General features: G+C 51.2%; 6 protein-coding genes across 6 annotated transcripts; 5 read left to right on the forward strand and 1 right to left on the reverse strand.

The window, feature by feature from the left end:
- Positions 1 to 4,533: 4,533 nt before the first annotated feature.
- CGGC5_v017167 (uncharacterized protein) lies at positions 4,534 to 4,953 on the forward strand (the record flags this gene model as incomplete). The annotated part of the gene is made up of 1 exon (XM_032026533.1): positions 4,534 to 4,953. The coding sequence occupies one exon, from the start codon at positions 4,534 to 4,536 to the stop codon at positions 4,951 to 4,953; it is 420 nt and encodes a 139-aa protein (XP_031876999.1).
- Positions 4,954 to 5,296: 343 nt separating this feature from the next.
- On the forward strand, positions 5,297 to 7,107 carry CGGC5_v017168 (uncharacterized protein; the record flags this gene model as incomplete). Its single annotated transcript, XM_032026532.1, has 2 exons — positions 5,297 to 6,280; positions 6,337 to 7,107. The coding sequence occupies 2 exons, from the start codon at positions 5,297 to 5,299 to the stop codon at positions 7,105 to 7,107; spliced, it is 1,755 nt and encodes a 584-aa protein (XP_031876995.1).
- A 1,922-nt stretch (positions 7,108 to 9,029) lies between these two features.
- On the forward strand, positions 9,030 to 9,367 carry CGGC5_v017169 (uncharacterized protein; the record flags this gene model as incomplete). The annotated part of the gene is made up of 2 exons (XM_066153797.1): positions 9,030 to 9,221; positions 9,302 to 9,367. The coding sequence occupies 2 exons, from the start codon at positions 9,030 to 9,032 to the stop codon at positions 9,365 to 9,367; spliced, it is 258 nt and encodes an 85-aa protein (XP_066006890.1).
- A 3,933-nt stretch (positions 9,368 to 13,300) lies between these two features.
- CGGC5_v017170 (Vegetative incompatibility protein HET-E-1) lies at positions 13,301 to 16,264 on the forward strand (the record flags this gene model as incomplete). The annotated part of the gene is made up of 5 exons (XM_032026529.1): positions 13,301 to 14,297; positions 14,346 to 15,189; positions 15,244 to 15,826; positions 15,919 to 15,943; positions 15,993 to 16,264. 5 exons carry the CDS (start codon positions 13,301 to 13,303, stop codon positions 16,262 to 16,264), a joined length of 2,721 nt encoding a protein of 906 aa, XP_031877014.1.
- A 2,847-nt stretch (positions 16,265 to 19,111) lies between these two features.
- On the reverse strand, positions 19,112 to 20,050 carry CGGC5_v017171 (uncharacterized protein; the record flags this gene model as incomplete). Its single annotated transcript, XM_032026527.1, has 1 exon — positions 19,112 to 20,050. One exon carries the CDS (start codon positions 20,048 to 20,050, stop codon positions 19,112 to 19,114), a length of 939 nt encoding a protein of 312 aa, XP_031877011.1.
- A 1,633-nt stretch (positions 20,051 to 21,683) lies between these two features.
- CGGC5_v017172 (uncharacterized protein) lies at positions 21,684 to 22,058 on the forward strand (the record flags this gene model as incomplete). The annotated part of the gene is made up of 1 exon (XM_032026525.1): positions 21,684 to 22,058. One exon carries the CDS (start codon positions 21,684 to 21,686, stop codon positions 22,056 to 22,058), a length of 375 nt encoding a protein of 124 aa, XP_031876984.1.
- Positions 22,059 to 23,745: the final 1,687 nt, after the last annotated feature.

The raw sequence follows: 23,745 nt of genomic DNA on the forward strand, positions 1-23,745 counted from the left end.
CATCGCAAGCAACGCAAGAGAGTTCCTGTCTAATCTGGGAAGATCTCTTCATTTTATGAATATAGGGGGTTTAGAGGAGGCACTTGTAACTCGTTGCAGGTGACTGTCCCTCGGAAGATCTGTTGTTTTGATTGCTTCTTTTTATTCTTTTCTGTTTTCTTGGTCAATAGATTGATTTGCTCTCTTAGGTATCTCCTGGATATATTCAGATCAATCGTATTGCCTCACACCTTCTTGTTTATTATTGTCACGTACGATGAGATTCAAGTGCTTAGGGGGGGTATTTAGGAGGGTCTCGTGAAGAACCATGAACTAGAGAGATGTCTAGAATGCAAGAGGGGTGAAGTATTTTATCTACTGGATATAGGACTTCTACTTTTCGAATTACTAGATTATGTTAGAGCGACTCTTAACGGGAAAGATCCTGAGATCTCAACAGAGGTTGTCGAGCTTTTGTTGTGCCTAGGGGCCTTCCTGGGCTCCTGTCGTCAAAGTACCCAACTCCTATCGCATCGATCGACTTATCAAGTGTCTTATCACTAGTCTTGCTGATTGTTACCAAGACTGTATTCTCAATCTTTTGTTTAACAATTATGAGTCCAGCCTTTCTAGTTTCAAATATGTTGTGGAGGGAGTCAAAGTCCTTTGCATCTTGTAGCTATTCAGGCCTCTTATCGACCGAAGATCTGCCATTCCATTTGTATCGGGAGTTCGAGAAAGAGATTCACTAGGAGGAGTTCCTGATGGTCCCCATCCCCCTGCCGGAGATCCTTAGGCTGAGTCTTGCTGGCTACCCTGCTTCTGGTTTGTTATCTTAGGAGGATTTCATTAGTCCTTATGAACAGGTCTCCTGAGTGGTTGTATCATGAAATCGCTTCATAGGAGCTTTTTGCTCTTGGCTTCTTCACGGTAAGGGGGAAGATTTGCCGCTTGGATTGCTACGCAAATCTACTCCCACCAGCTACTCCAGTCCTGACGTGATTCACGGATAGCCTGGGTTTCCTCTATCTTCGCACATGTATAGTTCAATCTCTAGATGGGTTCGAATTGGTAATCGTATCACTTTGACCGTTCAATTTCAGATTCACCACACCGCAATGGATTGAAGACTTCTTCTATATAGTGTTGTTGTTATGGTAAAGGGACTTAGTAGATATGAGGGTAGCAGTAGTATGATACCCTGGTTCCATTACGGCGCTGGAGCTTCCCCTCTAATACAGTATTAGTTTCCAAGGTAATACATTCATATAACTAGTCACGCTCAAATTCGACTGTAATGGTGGCCGACGGGACATGTTCTGCTAACAGCGACATTAGGGTGTTACGAGCGGGTCAGGGCAAACAACTGTGGCGCAAAGCAAAAGCCTTCGGTAATGGTACCATTATCCCATGTTCTGCACTACATAGCTATGCGCCGACTGCAGCGGGCGTGACATAGGGGAAGTTGAATCTTCATTACAGATAAGTAGATAAGAAACACAGAATGTGGCAAGTCTTCTCTGGCCCGTAAAGATGTATATGTAGATTGGCCTAAACTATTTTCTTTCCTTTCCCATCTATAAACAACCACAGCCGATCGTCCTACTGGGTCTTGCCGCTTCGTTGCAATGCGCCGGAAGTCCACAATTAGAGCACAAATCAACTTGAATACTGATACGAAAAGTAATTGGACTTATCGAGGAGAGCGAAAGCACTACTCTTACTTATGTTAAGCCATTAGTATTTGTGCTGAAGGGTAGACGCATCTGGTGAAGAACCCAAAACTGTCTGCATGTGCGAGCGCGAGCGCTGCTTACTTGTCAAAGCCACATCAAGACGGCAGTGATTAGGCACTAGGTAGTAGCTGAATCTGTCCAAGAGACAAAGTATTGAAACAAATATCCCACTAAGGCACACCTCGATGTCGAAATAAAAAGGGTTATGTCTATATGGCTGAGGAATCGGGCCTACATATCAGTAAAAAAACGCATCACCGCGCCCCTGCTCGCCATCCGGTCGAGCAAGAGTGCCCAGAGGGAGGACGCACATGCAGCGTGGCTAAGGCTGCTGCATGGCTCACTACAGTAAGTCATTTCCACTAACGGGCCGACAGCGGCTCGCAAAGAGCCCACTTGGGACAAATCCTGCTTAACGAGGTCCTGGCTTATCTAACTCAATAAGCCTTTAATACAACGCTGAAATTTCAGATGTGGCCTGTTCTACCCAAAACCACCAAGCATCAGCGAGCCACTTATTTGCCTCCTGTAAGTGCTATGGTATGCGTTCAAGATTGAGAGCAGTGACATAGTCAATACCCACCTTATGTAGAGACGATGGGGATCGACTTGTCAACTGCCGTAGAAGGCCACGAGACCGCTTGAATGTAGTATACCAGTCCCACAAGAGATGACTTTCGGCTCGCATCGCCCGAACCTGACGCTTCCGTCGCCAAGGCTGAGCTCCGACAACGGAGACCCCTCTATGGCAGGCCATATAGTTTGGTCACTAGAATTGTTGATGATGGTTAGAATAACTTTCTGTGCATACAACGTGGTGGCAAAAAACAAAACAGCGAGCATCATTTTTTGCTGATGAATATGTGATGTGAGGCTTTGTATAGACAAAATACAGCAATCAGCGTTGCTTGACTTGACTAACCGGCCTTGTCAAGGAAATGCGTGACTAACGAATCGAATTATGGCATGATTACATGACCCACTCCCGAACAGGAGGCTTTACCATCCAAAGAACGCCGTTTAATGAGTCTCAACACTGCTTATATATTGGCTAACAAATTCTGGTAAGTCCAGGGTGGAGATAGAAAGGGGACTCGAGACACCAGTACATCGTTGCCAAGGGCAGCTGATGAGTCCCAGGTGAGCATTGGAAACCGGCTTTCCCCAAATAGGTCCTGAGAGCCTGTTGGCGTTAACGGCTTGTAGTCGAAGGTAGGCATGGTGAAGTCGAAGTCAGAAGAGGGTACGCTGTCCAAGACGGAGAACGGATTCTCTAATGACTGCCCCACCAACGACATCTCGACAGCTGGCTCCAGATTCGGCAACGCTGGCGTCTCGCTTTCTTGTGCTATGGGCCCTGTTGTTACGTTTGCCTGTGCTGAAAATCCTTTCATGTCCCGAATATAAAGTATACGTTTAGGTATTGTAGAAACTATACTCTCTAGGAGTCTATGTTAGTAGAGTGTGTCGGTTTTTTCGTTTTTTTTTTTTTTTTTCGTGGCAAACCGGGTGCATGTCATGGCGCAGCGGCCCGGTGGTTCTGGCGCGGACCACGCTGCGGCGGAGTGCTTTTGGCGACGATGTGGCATTCCTCGATTCGCGGCAAGCTGCCCTTGCCGCTGCAATCACATTGCTTCTTCAAACGTGCCATGCCGTCTCAGGTGACCACTTGCTCTCGGACACCTTGCCTGGAGACCGCCGTCGGGCCAGACGCGCCGGGCAGGAATGGCAGGCGCGTGCTGATAAAACGTCAATCTTCTGTTTCCTGTCTCTGCATTGCGGCAAAGGGTACAGTACGTCGAGGCGCATCGGATGCCGCAATATTCACCGGGAGGTCACGAGCGTTGGCAAGCAGTGGGAAGAGATCCGCTTCGGTCGAGGTACATGGACTTTCTGGTACTCGGCGGTTCGCTGCGCGGCATCAGCCACCTATGCACATACCGGAGAGTGCCCCTCTCCCTGCCCACTACTCGCCACCTGATGTAGCGTATAACATGTCGAGCCATGACCAGAGAGCTAGCGGCTCCAGGGGTGTGGCCTGGGGCTCTGAGGCTGCCTACGAGTTCCCCCTTAGCTGTTGAGGCAAACTGCGACGAGAACACGGCGGATCAACGCCTGGTCAATGCTCGCTGCCCCCGGCGGCCAACTTGCGCCGGGACGGAGCCATTGTGTCTGTTTACGACTGCGAAACAAGCATTTTGGCTGGCATTGTCAAAAGCTACTGACCCGTCGCGTCCTCTTCCGCCTCCACCGGGATTTCACTCCGTAAGGCCAGGAACGTTGCTAGAATAGGTATTCTCCCTTTCCGGCGACGACACCGCACAACTCATAAGGCAGGTGTAGCTGCGTGGTCACTTCCTTCCACCTTACTAGACCTCAACACGGACCTGCCCTACGAGCTGGGTGATCCTGCTCTTTCGATCTCCCGGTTGAGTTGATTCATGCTCAATCAACCAAAATCTGGGTCGATCCATGCGACGCACCTTCCGAATGCACTGGTCTTTCCAACTTTGCTTCCGAGGCACTGCCGCCCCAGCCTGCCTGCCTTCCCTTCTTTACCTAAGGTGCCTGAGGTAAGGTGATCACGCAGCCCGCCTACAGACCGCACCGCACCTCAGCATGCTGCTGATCTTTGTCATCATTGCGTGCACCTCCCATCTCCAACTCAAACCCCCTCGACCTCACGCATCCACCTACCGACGACCATCCTCACATTCCTTGCCCCCGCCAACCAACAATCATCCCCACATTCGTTGCACGCTTTTGTTACTTCTTTACTTGAACGCCGTTATGTTCTACTACTGCGTACCTCGTTAATATGCCCCTGACGAGCACCCTCAAGGCCTTGAACGGGCTTGCCAACGTGGGCGCAAAAAGCCCTCTCGCCCCCCTGTGGAAGCAGCTTAGAGTCGATTTTTTCGCTAAACACGATCAGGTCATCGACAGGAAAGCCCCCAGTTTTGCATTCGAAGAGTGGGCGCTCAACAATGTGCACGAGAAGGTGTTGGCCTGGGCGACGGATGATATCTACATCGACGGCAACACCACATTGAAGCACGAGGTCCTGAGACGCTGGAAACCCAGCCTGGAACACCTGAGCACATCACTCGGAGTGCTGGCGTTTCTCTTCGATACCGAAGTCATTGGCTCCCGCAGCTGCTGCGAGGCCTTGTGCAAACTCTGCCGCACGACTCCGACGCTCACGTTAGGGGCCCTCTTCGCTCGATTTGTCGAATAGCAACGACACGAGGTCAACCAGAGCCGCAGTCGGACTCCCCGATTCGTTTTCAAAAACGTGATTCAGTCATGTACGTATACCACATCATTGCCCATGACGCTCTTCGCGCCGCCGTCGTCATTCCACCTGCGCATGGTAGATTCCAGCTACTGACCTGCTCCTGATTAATCCAGTTTCTTCAGAAGGCACTCGGAAAAGGGCACAGACTCGAAAACACATACAGACGGGTGCCGGTCAAGACGTTGGCGGAGGCAATGCAGAGAACACTGGACGTGTTCGCCAAAACATCTCAGAATCACCAGAACGAGCGCGTAGAGAGCAGCAGCAGTACGCGCAATCCAACATGAGCGATATTTCTTCCGACGACGGCATCGAGTACAAGAATCGGTTCTCTCCTCCCCCGGCCGAGCCTCCCCTTTCTCCGGGTCCCTTATTTCCAGGGTTGCAATCGATCGACAATCTGCAGCGCAAAAGTGTGGTGGGCTCGGCTATTGACGAACACGATCGTGAAGTTGCGCTAGGAGACGGTGATGCAAAATTGGAAATTGTTGATGGAAGTTTTCACTTCGCAGTTCGGGATTCAAAGGACAACACCAAGGAACACATCGCTGACGGCTTGGAGAAACCCACCGACGTCTCCCTCCTGCCACCGTCGCCTTCAAGCAGAATGACCCCGAGCCCGGTGCTATCACCCGAACCACTTCGGGACTTGTCAACAATTGAGGAGGAACCTGCGTCGCCCTGCCGTACTGGAAGCCATGTCCTCGTCACCCGGGGTAGTTTCTCTGGCAGAAAGAGGTCCTTAAGCATGTCGGAGGTTCTAGAAGCGTCTGACCATGAAGACTTGTTCGCACCGCCGCCCAAAGTCGCAAGACAACAGCACGCGGTTTTGCGACGTCCCCTACCTACGCCCTCCACTCAAAGGCCGACACGAGCAACAACCAGGATCGACGAAATAATGGACAGCATGTACCGTCTGAACGATGGGCATTTCCTCAACGACGTCATCGTCAACACAATGGCGCATCGTCTAGCGTCCGAAGATGTGGGTGTCATTGACAGTCTCACGATCGCGAGCAAACTCCGCACGTCAAACTTTAGAGCAAAAATACAAACGACAATGTCTCGAGGTCGGGTCCTCATCTTCCTCAACCACAACTTTCATTGGATGCTCTACGTATGGACACCCACCGAACAGCTGCTTCAGGAGTACAACTCGATGCCCGAGCCTGGAGGGAGATTTTCTGGCTGCTGCGACACGGTAACTGCCTTTGTGAAATGGGCGCATGGCAAACCAGACATGGCTATAAATTTGGAGAGACCTGCAGTATGTCTTTCCCTTCTTCAGTCATGTCAGAGGAGTGCTAACTCTGATTCCATCAGTGTGCCGAGCAGCAAAATGGATGGGACTGTAGGGTTTTCACCATAGGGTTTGCTGAGTGCCTCGCCCGCGGCCAGGCCATCCCGCATGCAATCGACGGAAGTTTGGAACGCAAATGCCTCACGAATGCGATACTGGTCACATGGGCAGGTGCCCTGCATCCCGAGGAGATTTCGAACATCGGATGTTCCCTTGCGGAGTCTCCCGCAGACAAGCGCCGGCAGTTTCTGAACTACTTCCAACGAAAGCGCAGCTTCCGTCAGCTGCTCAGCGTCGGTGGCTCCGAGTATGCTACGTCACACGCATTCACCACGAACCTGCGTCAAATCGCCGAGTCTGAAGATGACGCCATCCAAAAGTCGGTCTTGGCTAGTATGATTGATTCTATTCACGTGGTCCACCGCAAGTCCCTCGAATTAGCACTCAGTGCTGCGACTCAGGCCACAACGCTGCTTGAGAAGAGTCGACAATGGACCGATGTCAAAAACAAGATGGATGACCTCTTGTCGACCCTCGCAGAGATGGGTCCGCCAGGCGACTTGGCTGCGTTGCCGGCGCCGGACCAGAGCCGCCATCGCAATATTGAGATCATCAGAAACGCTGGCCAGAACATGCAGAATGATTGGGACCTCTGCCAAGGGAATGACCAAAGCGTTCGAGAGGCGCGGGAGGAAGCAGAAGCATGCTTCAGCATGACACGGGTCCAGCTGCTCATCCTCTATCACGCAGTCAGAAAGTTCCGACAGGACGACGCCAATTCCAGCACGGCTTAAGGAGAATTATAATGATATACGGAATGATATACATATGGAGTCCGTGGAAACGGCAACGACAGCCCAGCTGCCGCAGTAGCAGCAGGGCGGGCGCATTCAGTTCCAGGTATTGCTAGTGGGAGCAATAATTGCAGGAGCCGTTTAGCACAGGCATTTGATAAGAGCGCGCAAAGACGCCAAGGAGCAACATGATAGAAACCAAGTAGCTGCATGTAAAGTCTTTAAGCAATGCAGCTGTGGTCTTGGTCACTTTCTTAGGATACGCTCCAACAGGGCAATGAATGTGAAGTGGCACCTCGTTTGGGGGATGTTGGGTTAGGGGCCGAGTGACCCACACCGCCGGAGTTTACTCCGCTCGACCCAAGCTGTATTTGCTCGTCGACTCTGGCTTTTAATGGTAAGGTAGCCGCCCGCCAATCATTATTTGGTCACAATAAGACATCCTGACAAGTTAAATCTGAAGTCCCCCATTGCGTGATGAGCATTTATTGAGCGGCGGCGTGACATGGAGGAGGCGGGGTGGTGTCGGCAGCGTCGATTGCCCCTGTGATACAGCAGTTAATACCGGTACTCTGGGCTCTTACAGGGAGGGTCCCGAGCAATACGCGCCGTCGGCTGTCAGCTGTCTTTGGCATTCTGCGCAAAGCATCAGGTCAATTGCTGCATGCTAATGTCGAGATTCAGTCCGGACATGGCACACTACAGGCTGAGTCTGTGTCTACACATAGTCTAATGTGGATGAGGTGGACGAGGTGGATGATGAAGTGAGCTTATCCTGCGGTGGCAGGAAGGGGAGGGTCTGCTAAGGTGACGTACCACCTGCCGATTTCAGGCCTGAGTTTGGCAGCTGGCCCCTGTAGCTCAGGTACGTGCTGCCGATTTCCGCGCTAAAAGCGGCAGCACCTCACCTCACCAGGACGGACAACCTCAAAATTTCCGACCCGAAACCCCATTTTTCAATTGAGCAGCCAATCATGTTCATGCAGATGGCTTGGCTATGGCGAACGTCGCCATCCCACCACAGGCTGACACGACTTGAAGCCCAACCAGCGAGGTAATTCAGAAAGAGCGGAATCCAGAATGCGCATGCATGTGTATCGATATAGGTAGGTATGCATGCACCTTTTGGTATGTTTCCAACCTGGTCATCCATCGGCGGCTATTTCCCCTGTTGACAGCGCTATGCTGCTGAAAGTCGTGGTCCAGTTATCTGCACAACCACTGGGCGTTTTGCTTCAACTAACAGCACCCTTCACACCCAGGCTGCGCTATAGTAACCGTCGGCCGGAATTCAGGGTCGCATAGGTTCGTTTCAAATACATCGTTGTTGGTATTCGATCTTGGCTACGTGTATTGTTGAATCAATTTGGCTGCTTGGGTTCTGCGGGCGTGGGGTGGATGGGGGTCGCTTTGAACCGTCCGTCCATCTGACAGGCCGTCTAATCCCCCGCGCATGCATGTGGGCTGAAGGCTGAAGATGGCAGGAGATACGCATCGCACAATACCTCAGGGCGAGCGAAGGGCAGTTTATCGGTGTGGCAGCATTGAAGCGCCTTCAGACGAACCATTATTGCACATAAAGACAAATTGCCTTTCGAAGACAGGCGGCAGAAAATGAAGGGGACGCCTGTCTGGTCATGCAAAGCTCCCCCGACCTTTTGCAGGAACGCAGCTGCCGACGATGGCAAGTCGCATGGGGGAGCTGCGCTGAATAAACACCAGCGCCTTCCTTCCAACTCCCTTCAAAGAACGCGGTCGCGTCCAAACATCTTCCACCTCAGCATTGCCTCGAGGCTGTCAGCGTCCCATCCATACATCAACATTCTCCTCGCCTGCGCACATTCAATTGCCGATGATGACGGACGTCTCCCGCGACCTTGTCCTACCTAGCTGCGGGCCGCTGCGATGAGCGGGCAAGCGGGATGAAGCTGAAAAGTCTCCCGCCTCCCGCCCTCGTCTGCCTCCTTGCGAGCGTCTACCAGGCCACCGGGCCATTCGCTTTCAACTCCAATTGTTCCAAGTCCCAACGTCCGGGTGATTGTACGCTATCATCGTTTGCCTGCCCTCCCGACCTTTCAAACTCCGTCGGCCCAGTCCGAAAGAAGACGGCCCTGGTACGTCGCTTGTCCGCTTTTCCTTTCCCTGCAAGCTAGCCCCAGCATGACGTCGCTAACGAGTCTGTCTACCTTGGGAGATGGCGATCCAGACTTGCCGACAACCATTCGTATTCTCATTCATCCCGACACCCGACCCCGAATAAGCACCCACCGAAAGACCAATGCCTCGAAGCGCTCGCAGCGAGCCAAACAAGCAGCTTGGACGAGCTCGTATCCTTCGACGATACCCGACCGCATCATACTCCAAGGGGTCCTTCGCTGCCTAGAAGACCTAATACTGGAGGTACAGGGAAGAGGATTAAAGAGCGAAGTGTTGAGGTGTCCGTTGAGGTGGACGGAATAGATGTTCAAGACTTCCTCGCCAGCCATGCTGCCCTCTCCAGAGGTGTGCCGCCGCCCCGACCGAAGACTCCTACGATTGCAATGCCAAGTCACCTTTTGGGGTGTGCTGCGAGGCGAAACAAGATGATCGAGCAGGCCCTGGTACGTACGCCACCATCCGCCCGTGCTCCGCGCTCTCCGGGGGGAAGCTAGGATGGTCGGACCTTACATATGGGGCCTGTGCAGACAACTTGTATCTGGTTCGTGCGCCGCGGATACTTGGGTCGATTAGTGACGAATCCACCCAACTTTGGGTCGATTGGCGATGGATCCACCCAAGGTTTGGGTCGATTGGTGATGAATCCACCCAACTTTGGGTCGATTAGCGACGAATCCACCCAAGGTTTGGGTCGATTGGCGAGGGCCCCTTCCATTCCGATAAGTGCTCTTGTCAATGTCCCCTGGGTCTTTCCCCCGCGAAATACAGCTAAGTGCGAAAAAGATGTCCTGTTGAAATAGACACTCTTGTTTTTTTGGGCGCACGGACGCAAAATTGACAGTGTGTATTTCATCAGTGCCATACATGGTACTGACAGGGAACCGAGTTGATTACTCCAGAAATGGCTTACGCCAGGAACGGATGAACACCGTGGCCTCTCAGTTGAGTCGTGACCACAATGTCCAAAACGGATCTCCCAAACCCTCCATCAGCAACTCCAGCGAAGGTCAGCAGAGTCAGCAACGGGCTTTGCGATCATGGGGCCTTTTCTCGCTCGTTCCACGCATGATCTTCTTCGAAACATGATTTACAGTAAGTTGCTGGGCGAAACGACTGCCACTGATGACAGCATAGCCAATCTGGTCGGATGTAATCCACGAACGGTACGCCGAATCCGCTCGAAACTGCGCGTCTTCGGGGCTGCAGAGACTCCGACAAATACTCCCGGCCGCCCCAAGTGTATCACGCCTCCCATGCTAAGCGCTCTGCGCGGCCAACTCGCTGTTGACCCGTGTCTGACCCTAGACAAGATGGCTGCGTTCCTCCGCAAACACTACGATGCCGACGTGTCCCGCTTCAGCATTAGTAGGACCTTGAGGCAGGACAAATGGTCCCAGAAAGCCACATAGAATATCGCTCAAGAGCGTAACCTAGACCTGCGAGACGAATTTATGCACCAAATCTCACAGTACCGATCCGAGCAGTTGGTTTTTGTTGACGAATCCGGGGTGGATAAGAGCATCGGTATACGGCGTCGGGGCTGGGCTCCTCGAGGGAAGCGACCACGCCAAATCAAGCGATTTCACCGCGGTCGGAGGTACCAGATCCTGCCGGCCTATACTCAGGATGGGGTGATACACTTCCGGGTTTTCGAGGGATCGACGGACGCCAAGGTGTTCGAGAGCTTCATCGAGACACTCTTGCATTATTGCGGTCGTTGGCCCGAGCCACGGTCTGTTTTGATCATGGACAACGCATCCTTCCATCACTCGGATCGTATACGGGAGATGTGCACGGCAGCAGGAGTTGTACTGCTTTACTCGGCCCCCTATTCACCTGACATCATTCCCATTGAGCATTTCTTTGGCGAGTTGAAGAACTTCATCCGGCAGGTGTGGAACGAACACCAAGGCTTTATTATCGCGGATTTCCAATCGTTTCTGGAGGAATGTGTTATGGTTGTCGGCCAGCGAAAGAAGAGTGCTAGGGGTCACTTCCGCAATTGTTCGATTTCGATTGACGAACCATTAGACTGAGGCAAAACAGACAAATTCGATTTTTACGCCACTAAGACGACCTGTTCTTGGTCTATATACACCTGGATATCCCGCACCCATCGGCGGGCCACGCCTTCCAGCACACCCTGCTCAATGTAAAACTGAGCATCATTGTCTTCATGAACAAGCTCGAGATCCAGACCCCTCGCTATCGTCAGGCTGTACGCCAGCTAGAAATGTTGTTTTTGGGTTTCGCTTCTTACTTTAGAACGGTGCCACTCGCAGTACGCCTCAACGGCATCATCCCTCAGCCCAGGTACGCAGAGAGGTGACAGACGCGGGGGTGGGGAGCTTCCATGATCTGGTGAGGCCCTGTTCGAAGATGTCGAGTAGTCTGAGATGTGGTTGTGGATGATCACGGGGACATGACTAGTCGGGTCCGACCCTGAAGCCTGTCGCTTGCGCTTGCGACCCTGTTGTTCCTGGGCATACAACTGCGCCCGGATCTCCTCGGGAACATCGTCATGGGTCTCTAGCTTGTGGCCTTGCTGTACTCATCTCACAAGTTCCCTCATGTGATGATCCAGGAGTTTGTGGTGCATTTTTCGGGCGCGATCCTGCCAGCACCATTGCCCATTGTCGCATGGGGCTCCTGGACATCTCATGAGCTGGTAGACCCGCCTCCATGGATCAACCTCGCCAGCAGCGTCCCGCTCAGCATCCATCCGTGCGGTTCGTTCCGCAAGGCCAATCGCCGTGGCGCCCCGTCCAGCGGGCCGGCCCGTGGAGGCACTCTCCACGTAGTCCAGCTGCACGTAGACCTTCAGTCTTTTGCCGGCGCGGAGAAGCTGGCTCCATCCTTGCAGCTGTCTCTCAATGACTGTCCAATCAATCTGTTGCCCTAGAAAATGCTTTGTGATCTTGTCTTCGGACCGGTCGTTGGGAACCGACATGACTATTGTCGTTGCACTGGTCTCGTAGGATTTCTTTTTTGAGGCAACAATCTCGGCGATCTTAGATGCGAGTACTTCTTTCCAAAAGTCGCTCGGGGCTACGACAAGGTTTTGTTCGGTTTGTTCCACGGCCTTTCTATTGTTTAGGGTTAATTTCCACTGCATCGTATAAAGCATCAATCGCGAAGGCTGTTCATCGTATGACTGGCCTGGAGCCCATCTGCGGTAGTCCAAGAACGGTAACGCTCCGGGGACGGGTGGAAGCTGACTGCGCTGAGAAGTGCCGTGGTTCAATTCACCGTCGGAGTCGGAGATGTCTGGGTCTCAATGATCACTTTCATCATCGCTGATTTCATACAGCCAATCATCTCCGGCCATGGTCGCAGTCATTGGCTAGGGCGGACAATGCAAAGAGGAGATGAAACATGGCAAGCATTCGATGACGGCAAATAGACACTTTAAGTGACAGATGACAGTGTTGCAGGGGCTTCGGTCTGGCTCGTTGGGTGGGTCTACGGCGATGATAGAAAGTTCTAGACGGGTTCTTAAATCCCTGAGGAAAATCCACCTCCTGGGGGACATAACACTTCAAACAGCAGCAGGCTGTTGGACGCAATTCACAGCCTAGCGCACTCCTGGCCGGCCAAGCTCTCATTAACGCAGGACCTGAAGATTGACGTCGTTCAGGTACATCATCAGATCCACCTCTCCCTCAGTCGATTATGGTGTGGAATAGAAATCCCATCGGTCGCAGCAATTGGCCTCCAGATGCCCAGGTATCTCACTCCCAAGACCTGTGGCTGAGAGGCAGCCAGCATACATGACGAATCAAATCTGCAGAATGCTCAGCCTGCTGCATTCTGCTGCATGAAGGTGCTGACAACCATGTCACACACCTAGAGCCTGATTTCACGCAGGCTGGGAATGAAAGGCCAGCCCGCCCCCGCTTCTCACATTTCTGACCTACTTCGTATTTTGCTATTCATTCTCCCTCGTCGACCTTGCCTTGACATCTTCCCTAACGTACGCGCTCGCATATTATCGACAGCTACTGCTTTGTTGTTCACCAGTGATTAAGCGTCAGTCATGGCAGACACCACAAAATACACAGTCGGCTGGATATGCGCCCTTCCCACCGAGTTCAACGCAGCGAAGGCCTTCCTCGACGAGAAGCACGAAGACACTCCTTCTGTTGCACGTCGCGACAATAACAGCTATGCGCTGGGCAGGATCGGCTGTCACAATGTGGTGGTCGCCGTCTTGCCTGACGGGGAGTATGGTACAACTTCAGCAGCGGTAGTGGCTCAGGGCATGCTGCACAGCTTCCCCAACGTGCGCATTGGGCTCATGGTCGGCATTGGCGGCGGCGCGCCCAGCTCGAAGCACGATGTGCGGCTTGGCGATATTGTGGTTAGCAGTCGTGACAGAGGTAAAGGCGGCGTCTTCCAGTACGATTTCGGCAAGCTTGTCCAAAACCAGGACGTCGTCTCCTTTGAACACACGGATTTCTTGGACCAACCACCGATGGCGCTTCGAACAGCTGTAAACGCCCTAAAGGGCCAGTACGAGATGGAGGGGCATCAGCTTAATGCGCACATCGAAAAGGCACTAGCACAGTGGCCTCGCCTACGAAAAAGATATGCGCGGCCCCCTTCGCACAGCGATAGGCTATATCAATCCAGTGTCCCTCATCCAAACTCAGTGGACGAATGCGATAGCGCGTGCAGCGATGATCCGACTCACCTCGTGTATCGGACTGAACGAGACGAACTTGACGATAACCCCGCTATCCACTACGGATTGATTGCTAGTTCGAACCAACTGATGAAAAACGCCACTATCAGGGATAATCTGGCAAAAGAAAAGGGCGTCCTATGCTTCGAGATGGAGGCGGCTGGTCTCATGAACCATTTCCCATGTCTGGTGATCCGAGGGATCTGCGACTACTCTGATTCGCACAAGAACAAGAACTGGCAAGGGTTCGCAGCGATGACGGCGGCTGCTTATGCGACGGACCTCCTGCGCCAGATTCCGCCCAACAGAGTTGAGGCTGAGAAGCCAATCGGGGCTATACTGGGCCAGAGTTAGTATGACAGTTCAAGTTTGATTCGTGCCATCTAACTCGTCGTAGTTCAAGAAGATCTCGGCTGTGTACACCAAGACGTGATTAGAACGAAGGCCGCTGTGATAGCCTCTAGAAACGATCAGCATGTTGAGAAGCTCCGTCGCTGGCTATCACCTGCAGATCCGTCCACGAACGCCATGAGAGCGCGAGAACGCCGGCACGCTGGCACTGGAAGTTGGCTGCTGCAAAACGCTGCGTTCCGCGAGTGGGAGGCTGGACAACGTCAACACCTGTGGCTCTGTGGACTTGCCGGATGTGGCAAAACAGTTCTGAGTACGATAATTCTTGATCATCTCGAGCAAACAGGCGCACACCTTACACTAAGGTTCTTCTTCGATTTCAACGACATAAGGAAGCAAAAGCTTGAGGACTTACTACGCTCATTAGCGTTTCAACTTTACCATGCCAGTGCAGAGGCCGCAAAACAACTCGATAATCTTTTCATATCTAGTGATAAGGGCCGCAGACAACCAGACGTCAGTGCTCTTTCAGCCTGTGTTGAGTCGATGCTACAGAGTTCCCCAAAGGTCGCCGTCATCCTAGACGCTCTAGACGAATGTACGATGAGGAGAGAGCTTATTTACTGGATTGGGGGTCTTTCTAGCAGCTCAAACACGAGCAGCATCAAGCTGATTGTGACTGGGCGGCCTGAAGCAGAATTTCAACGCGAGCTTCCTCGGCTTTTTGGCGAAAATAATTGCAAGCTGCTCAAAAAGAAGGCTGTTAACGCTGACATACGCTCCTATGTCGACCACGAGCTTAATCAGCGGCCTGATTTCAAGGGCAAAGAAATACCTCACGATCTGCTGGGTCAGATTCGAAGCCGAGTTGGAGACGGCGCTGAAGGAATGTGAGTTTACAGGATATATCATGATAGAGTGCTGAATTCTAATAACTAATCTAGGTTTCGATGGGCGGCATGTCAGCTGGACAGTCTTGCCAAATGTCTCCACCCCCAGGCCATCAGAACTGCTCTAAGCAATTTACCTCGGGACCTCAATGAGACGTATCAGCGCATGCTCCAGAGCATACCGCCAGAGCTCAAGGACGACGCATTTCGTCTTCTACAGTTTCTCGTCCATGCCAAACGACCTCTGACAATCCCGGAGGCAGTGGATGTGATTGCCACACTGATACAGAAGGGACAACAAGAGTTTAACGTCGAACGCAGGCTTCTTCGTGACGACGACATCCTATATTACTGCCCCAGTTTGGTATCAATCGTCGAAGTCACGAGGTATGGGAAAACTGTGAGAGAAGTCCAGCTCGCCCACTTTTCAGTCAAGGAATATCTGGTAGACCGGAACCAGTTCACTCTTGAAATTGCCAGTAGCGCAATCGCGACGACTTGCTTCACTTACATTAGGGGCATTGATTGCAGCTACCCGGCTATAAGAGCAATCTTCCCTCTGGCACAATATGCTGCCGAAGTTACAATGGAACTTGCCCGGTTCGCAGAAGTCTCCAACGAAACCGTCCAAGATACAGTAACTTTCTTCCAAACAGCAACTTCTTTTAAACGATGGGGCTTTCTATATCAGCCTGATATTCCTTGGGAGGATAACCCTGGTTACCCTAGAGCACAACACCTTTATTATGCTTCTGTCTGTGGACTCTCAAGAGTATTCAGGCGTCTGATTGACCAAGGAGCAGATGTCAACGCACAGGGCGGCGAGTACGGCAACGCTCTCCAGGCTGCCTCTTATAGAGGCCATCAAGAGATTGTAAAGCTTCTTCTCAACCAAGGAGCAGATGTCAACGCACAGGGCGGCGGCTATGGCAACGCTCTCCAGGCTGCCTCTTATAGAGGCCATCAAGAGATTATACAGCTTCTTCTCAACCAAGGAGCAGACGTTAAGGAGCAGACGTCAACGTACAGGGCGGCTACTACGGCGAGTACGGTAACACTGTGGAAACACTGCTGAGGCTGCATTGGCAGGAGGCCGCATACCGAATACGCAGCGCGAAATGAAGCTCTTTTCCCCCTGCTTTTCATCACATGGCGGAACCAAGAACTGAAACCTTCCGCGTGGAAACGTTGATATTATGCCCCAGGCCTTGAGTGCTTCAATAAGGACTTAAATCTTTAACACTATAGTTCTTATAACAGGATAGTGGGGGATTGCTATGTATGGGAAAAGCATGTTTTGCTTTTTCTTCCGACATTCTTCGCTTAAAACCGACTGCATTATGGCCTAACGCCGGTGAAAAGATTCCTTCAACAGCCTGCCCGCAAAAGATTTGGTTGACACCTATGTACGGAATGAGAGTAGATTAAGAGACCATCGGCAGATCGGGGTAGCCCGAATATAGCCAATAAGCTTTCGAATATTTGGGAATAGAAATGGAGCTTGTCTTGGAGAAGATAGAGATTGTATCTTATCGTCAGGCACACTGTGATAATGCTCCGCAAAAATCCCCACTATACCCACTACTTAGAGAGACTTAAGTCGACCTACCATCAGCAGATTAGCATTCTGCATCTTGTGCTATATCGCAGCCAGTTTTGGCTTACTTCTGTATCTCAAAGTCTTGTAAAGTACTCCTGGCTCGTGCACCCAGGCTACAATAAGTGCAAAGAGGACACTAAATTTGCACATAGCTGTAGCAGAACTGTCACATCCATTAACGATCGCAGGGGTGCGGACAAGGTTTGTCACTAGGTCATAGGCCTGTCGCTAGAGGAAGGTTCATTTTCTGGGTTTCTTCACTGCTGGAAAACACTTTGAGAATCGTTGTGCGGGCATCTATCAGGTTCAGTCTCTTCCGCCTGCGCCCGACAAGCCAATCAGCACCGCACAATGACATTTCCCCTGTTTGCAAGTGTCAGCCAACTACCGAGTCCCAGTGACATGCTCTGAGATGGTGTCTGATGCAGCAAGCTGACAACATAAGCCAGCGGGAAGAAGTTTTTCTTAGGGGTGCGAAAGAGATTTAAATTGCTCCTTCAGTAGGGCCTTTACGACAGATTTTGTCCCAATTCAGTTCCTGACAGTGCTGCACCGCTGCCACGGTGAAAAGCCGCTTTCTCGGCCCCATATTGTGCTAATACCGGCCCCTGGACCCGGTATCCCGGTGCGCGAATCTTGCGAGTCCCGTCAAGTCGACAAGGCCGCACTGACAGCCACATTCAGCAAGGCGAGGAAGTCAGGTAACCCGGTGTAAATGGGCTCTGTTCATTCCAGTGTTGGGCATCCTCAGGGAGACGCTGGTTTGTCCTGGTCGTCAAGTCGATCCTCACGCTGGAGCAAAGAAAGATCCCGCCTTCTTTCTACTTCGAAAAGCCCAGCCCGCGCGTCCCCATGAACAAATGGAACCTATTCCTTTCTGTCAAGCTCATTCCGTGGCCAGTTATCGCGCTCAGTCGCATTAGGATCAACGAGCTCGGTCACAGAGGTATGAATGCTCACTGCACCCTTGATGACGCATGCCTCTACGTGAAGGTTATCGGGATTGCCGATATTCAGAAAGTCAAAGTCATCAGCAGATCATTCCCAACCCTTCCAGCGACTCTACAGTTGAATTTTCATCGCCTAAGATTGGAAGATGATGGCTCCTCTGAATACGGGCCCTCAGCTTGTAGGTTGGAGCGCGCAGGAACAGGCCGGTATCGGCCGCCCTTCGACCCCGTATGCTGCCAAGCTCGCATTTAAACTAGAATCTGAGAAGGGCGACCAGACACTAGAGACTTTCAAGAAGCTGGTGCACACCCTCGGTGCTCGACGAAGCCAGTTGCCATAGCAAGGCTTCACTATCGCCTTTTCTTACAAAGCTGTCCCCAAGCACCCCCTGCTAACCCATTCCGCTCTGCTAATAGGAAGAAGATTCATCTAGCCTTCATTTTCACAGCCCAAGATGCTTCTCAGTCTGCTACGGGCCGTGAGCTTCTTCCCACCCCCATCTTCCGGGAGAGCGTCGGGGCTATCGACACTTACAAATGAGAGATACGCGTTTCGTGGTCACTAACCCGTAGGTAGACCTCCCCCACCTAGAAATGGAAAGCTACTGACTATCCTCTGCCTACAGCTGAGTTTCGTCAGGACACAGAGACCACCGAAATCGGACTTGCGCACATCGCCAGCCTGCTTATACTGCCCTGCAGGTACCTCTGGTCGACCCCATTTACCACTAGATCATGATTCCCAGTGCCATCCTCAGCCATTCGGGTTGAGATATTGATGCGGCATATAACAAGGATGGTCTCACTCGACAGGATGCCTGGGCTATTGCATACCACTATGGGAGACTGATAGGCAACGTCAAGTCAAACGGCGCGATATTAGCTGCAATTCCCAGACCTAAAAACGCCCAATCATACATTTTTATTATGCCAGCATTATGCTGCATCCAAGGCACGTTTAATCTAGAAAGTCTTCTGGCGATAGAATAGCCTTTCTGAGCCCTGTATTGTTGTGCTTGTGCGCGATCAACTGAGCTATTCTAGGTAACTAAAAACTACTCTCAGCCTTTATGAATGCTTGGATCCCCCCTCTTCTACTGTTGCTTTCCTTTGCCCTGGTTTGCTTTCTGAATGAGGTGACTTTCTGAGCCCCCTTCCCCGTCATTAGAAAAGTCGTCGTCAGGAAAGTCGTCGTTAGAAACGTTGTCGTCGGGAATGAGAGCAACTTTACATTGCATTGCCATCGTAGTCGATAAATCTTCCGCAAAGGTAGACAGAGGCTCAAGATTGTATTTCAAATCCCAAAATCTCTTAGCCTCCTCTTCGGTGAGAAACCCAACTTGGCGCGAAAGCTTGAACAATGTAGACCGTTTTAGGTACTGTCCGGGACTGGCCCAGGGGGCTTTGGCTGCATCGTGTATTCTGAGCGGTCTGCGGAAGAGCCAAGAACATTGCCGCGCTGACGTCGAAAAATGGATATCAGAAACTTGTAGTAGAGATACCTTTTCGATGGTCCATTCCCTTTGAGGAACTTCAACTGAGTTCCGTCTAGCCCTTCACCCCAAATAACCCTGTCTCGAGGAGCTTCTTTTCGTAAATTATCATCGAGGACAATGATCTCCAGGTCCGCCTCGTTAATCTTCGATGGGACAATAGCGATTCTGGCGCTATCGAATGCCGCCTCGTATTCGGCAAGCATTATAATTCCAATGCTGGCGTTCCATATATGACCACCTGGACGGCGGTCAAAGATTGACTCTGCCGCCACTTCTCCCACATTGGCGTTAACAATGTGGGAAGCTGTGAGAGCTGCTGGGTGCCAGAATCGTTTTGAGACGGGGCACCACAACTCGTATCCATCAGCAGCTGTAGATCCCTGGGCGGCGATCACCGCTTTTCGAAACCTCGTTCTTTGGTCTTGTGTCACCTCAGACTTAATGGTAGCGGTAGCCCCATAAGGAGCATGGTACTTCCATAGAAAAGCATCGATATAGGCCCAGTCGAGCTTGCGTTCTCGCTCTACTTGCTCAGGAAACAGGGTTTCATCAGTTATTCGACCGATGAATTGATTGCGCGAAGATCGCAGGGTGGCAACTCTTGAAAGGTTATGATTGATCTGCTGCTGGCAAGCGTCCAATGCGGTCTGAAATTCTTCGCGGTTAGAAACTTCGCCATCCTCCCATATCTTTTCGAGAATTCCACGTTCTTCTTTAGCTGCTTCCAGCTCAGTTTCTTTTACTTTCAAAAAAGCCTCAAATAGTTCTTCGGCTGTTTCTCCCCGAATGCGCTTGTCATCGTGCTCGGTCGTCATACTGGCGGCTGACAATTCCGAGAAATTTCTCTTCTTGACGATTGTATCGAAGTCATTTCTGGTTTTCTTTGACTTTCAGTTCTGCTGATTCCAGTTTGTCCTTGTAAGCAGGGCTCACAAACTTCTTGATAGCATGTGGAAGAAAGGTAGGACTGTTTTCGGGCATATTTGAGCTTTCGATGGGTGATGGCGAAATCGGGAGACTGCGCTCATTCTTCTGTGGGGTTTTTGTATTGGTTGATGAAGACTCGGGAGCCTCGCCCTTTTCCTTGCGACCCATGTTGAGACTTGAGATGTTTGTGATTGTGGAGTTATTGTTCAAGGAGGATAAGAGATCTTCGCAGACTGTGACGGAAAACGAGAAAACACGAAAGTCAGAAGAGACGATGCACAGGAACGCTATAATCGAGATTCCATGCGAGTTGACTTATAAGAAATGAAAGCCAACAAGTGACCAACCTGGTTGGCACGGGCACCCTGAGAGGCAAGTAAACTCATGACTGACATTACTCTGACTCATACATGTCGCACCTAATATTTCTGAGAGTCTGGAAACCATGATGGCTTTATCTATTAAACTAAAGTTTCATAAAATACGGTCATCTCATAGAGGTATTAGTACTGCCTCCACATGACAGGTCCATCTTGGCTGAAATGGCGGATTTGGCTAGACCGTCCGTCTATTGAAAGCTTAACTCTGTGAATGACAACGCAAATCATTCAATAAGTAACCATAAATCTCATTCAAGACTTCAACTTCCCGGTTCCTCTTGTACCGAACAAGTTGTCAAGAGGGCCCAAGAGGATTTGATGGGAGATGAGCGGTGGAGCAAATCCATTGTCATCTTTGAAGGCATCACCAGCGGCATCCTAGCCTTGGCCACTACGGACAGCGCCGCCGACATGCTGACGCTCCGCGAGGATACTTCGGCCTTCCACTGGCAATAAGACCCCTCTATGTGTTGAATGAATGCTTGAATTGCTTAACGAACAGGTCCTCTATGGAGGTGGGCAAGCCCCTATTATACATGATGGACGCCTCGTCAGCCACACTCTTGGCCCTACGCCACTGTGGCTCGACCTCCATTTAACACTATGCTCGAGCCATCCAGCTATATGAAAACAGGGTCGGCGATCTGGGCCAAGCCGACCGCCAGTTTCTCGAAGAACTGAAGATGTGTGGCGAGTAACGCGGGCAAAAGGGCATAGTGAACGAACGTGTATGTAGATGTCTATGGAAAAAAGGAAAGCAGCAGGGATCGCGAGGGCAGGGGTTATATATACCCCTGCGAAGACCCCTGCCACGCGTGTCTTCGCGACAAGATGAAACACCTGTTTTACATTAAGTTGGTGGTTAAGGAGTACCAGTCTACGGAGACCATGACGTTCGCTTGGAACTTCAAGCTGCACGTGCTAGGAGTGCATGAAGCGGTGCTGAAAGATAGGCCAGCGCAGAGAGCTCTGTTTCGAGAACTCCAGCTTCGAGGCAAACTGGATGGATACGAGCGAGGATTCAGAAGTCATGCTGCTAACCTGCGTCTTACGAGCCTCTTTCGACAGCATATCTTCAGTGGAATATGTTAAGTGCTTGTCACACATTCTGCGAGGTGACATCTTACCCCTTCAGATTCTCATGCCCAACAGATTCCCCCATAATTTCTACAATTATGGCCTCGGAACCCAGCATAACTATGCCCCAGTGACCTACTATATCGGGTTCACGGTGCTGAAGAACTTGAACCTCAAGATCTTGGAAGTCGGCGGAGGTGCGGGTGATGGCTCGCTTCCCGTGCGTCATCTTCACACCTCTAACGGCACCGCTCCGCCTCGTTTGCAGATCGGCATTAGATGCTGTGAGCATGCTCGCCAGAAGCTATGGTGGCAACAGTCCGAGGGGGGGATGTTTGACCTGATTGATACTTCTAACGTGCTTCATGCCACGAGGTTCATCGACAAGACGCTTAAGAAGACGCAAAAGTTGTTGCAGCTGAACGGCAAGCTAGTCTGAGCGAAATCACGAGCACCTCTCAGAAGATACGCTTCCACATGATTGGCAGATCTCTTGGGGGTTGGTGGTACGAATCGCTGTTGAACCGCCGGGTTGATCGATGAGACGTTGATATTAAAATAGAGTTTTGCTAGCCGGGCTCAAGCGTACTTGACACTTCCATAAAGGTAACAGTAGTAGAGAAAATAATAAGAATGGCGATAAGAATAATAATAATAGACGACGACGACAATAACGACGATAATAATAATAGCAAACATACAAGAAAGATCGTCACTGTAAGAGGGCATATGTGTATGTGGACACTGCCCGGCTAGCAAAACTCTTAAAATATGCGATGAGGACGGCCGTTACTACAACTTCATACTTATGTTAAATAAAGGGAGCTAGGGTATGCTGAGCGCCGGCTTCGCCTGTGTTGACGTCGACTTCCCAACCGATGGGGACGAACGCGATCTCCGCCTGTCCTCCAACTAGTCTTTGAACGCACACATTCCTTGCAAAGCTCTCACAGTCCTCCCCATGAGGGCGCTTGCGCTTCATTGCGTGTGCTTCCCATGGTCTCTTCCGAGAGGGGCATGGTAGCTGTTACCGTGGCGGCTACCTCAATCTCAGGAGCATCACCCCGAGGAGGTGCTAGGAAGAAACTCTGGTAGGGGGTTCAGGGGCTTACCACCTTGTCATTCAGTCATTTTTTCTGGAAGCCGTTGAACGCGCACATCTGCAGGCCACTTCACAGATTTCTCAACAGAATGCTCAAGAAGGCTTGTTTGGTTTTCAATGACGTTCTCTTTCGGTCGGTTGTCTGACACGCGGGTGATGGAACACAGCCCCCGGCAACGGGTTCGTCGTGGTTGGAATCAATGTGGGGGCGTTCACCGCGCTCACAAATTGCGCCATCGATGACGTCCAATATGTTGCATGCTTAGAACCGGCATTTGGGCGCGCCTGGGAATGGCTTTGTAGACCATCTTGGCTGAAATGGCGGATTTGGCCAGACCGTCTATTGAAAGCTTAAATCTGTGGATGGCAATGCAAGTTATCCACTAAGTAACCATAAATCTCATTCGACTCGAGTCGCATGTCAGGTTTACGGCCTTGTCGGATATTGATCGGGGCCACTCGGCAACTTCGTCCACGGCGGCGGGTACTATTGAGCCGTGGGACCGACAGGCTCCACGGTAGCCACCGGTGATACCGAAGTCGCATCCAAACAGAGACAGAATGATTTCATGGACACAGGAATGCAAGATATGGTTTGGGGGTGGCAGTAAAAATAGACGCGTGGAACTAAAATGACAGACATACAGGGTATTTCATGATAATCTCTGCTATTCTGGCCGTAAAGAGGGAATCAATAGCCTTAGACTTGGATGCAGGATAAGATTGGTGAGCTGAAGCATAGACATGCCAATGGAAAGTGGGTATTATTGGCGACTCAGCTGACAGTTCTTGATAGCATTGATAAATATGTTGACCTTTGAGGCCAACAACGCCAAACTTACCTTGATGTTCATTGTAATCATATTCAAAATGGACAAATCTCCTCATCTGTTCCTGGCTTTGATTTCTTGAGAACCAGCAGGCTTGTTCAAGGCTCATAGCACTTTCCAACCAAGCTTGTGTCGAAATCAAACCAGAGCCACGCACGACGCGTATGATACCACCCAGACCCAGACTCCCTGTC

Source organism: Colletotrichum fructicola (assembly GCF_000319635.2).
Source record: "Colletotrichum fructicola Nara gc5 chromosome Unknown KSG_Nara_v1_contig11, whole genome shotgun sequence".
Classification (NCBI taxonomy): domain Eukaryota; kingdom Fungi; phylum Ascomycota; class Sordariomycetes; order Glomerellales; family Glomerellaceae; genus Colletotrichum; species Colletotrichum fructicola.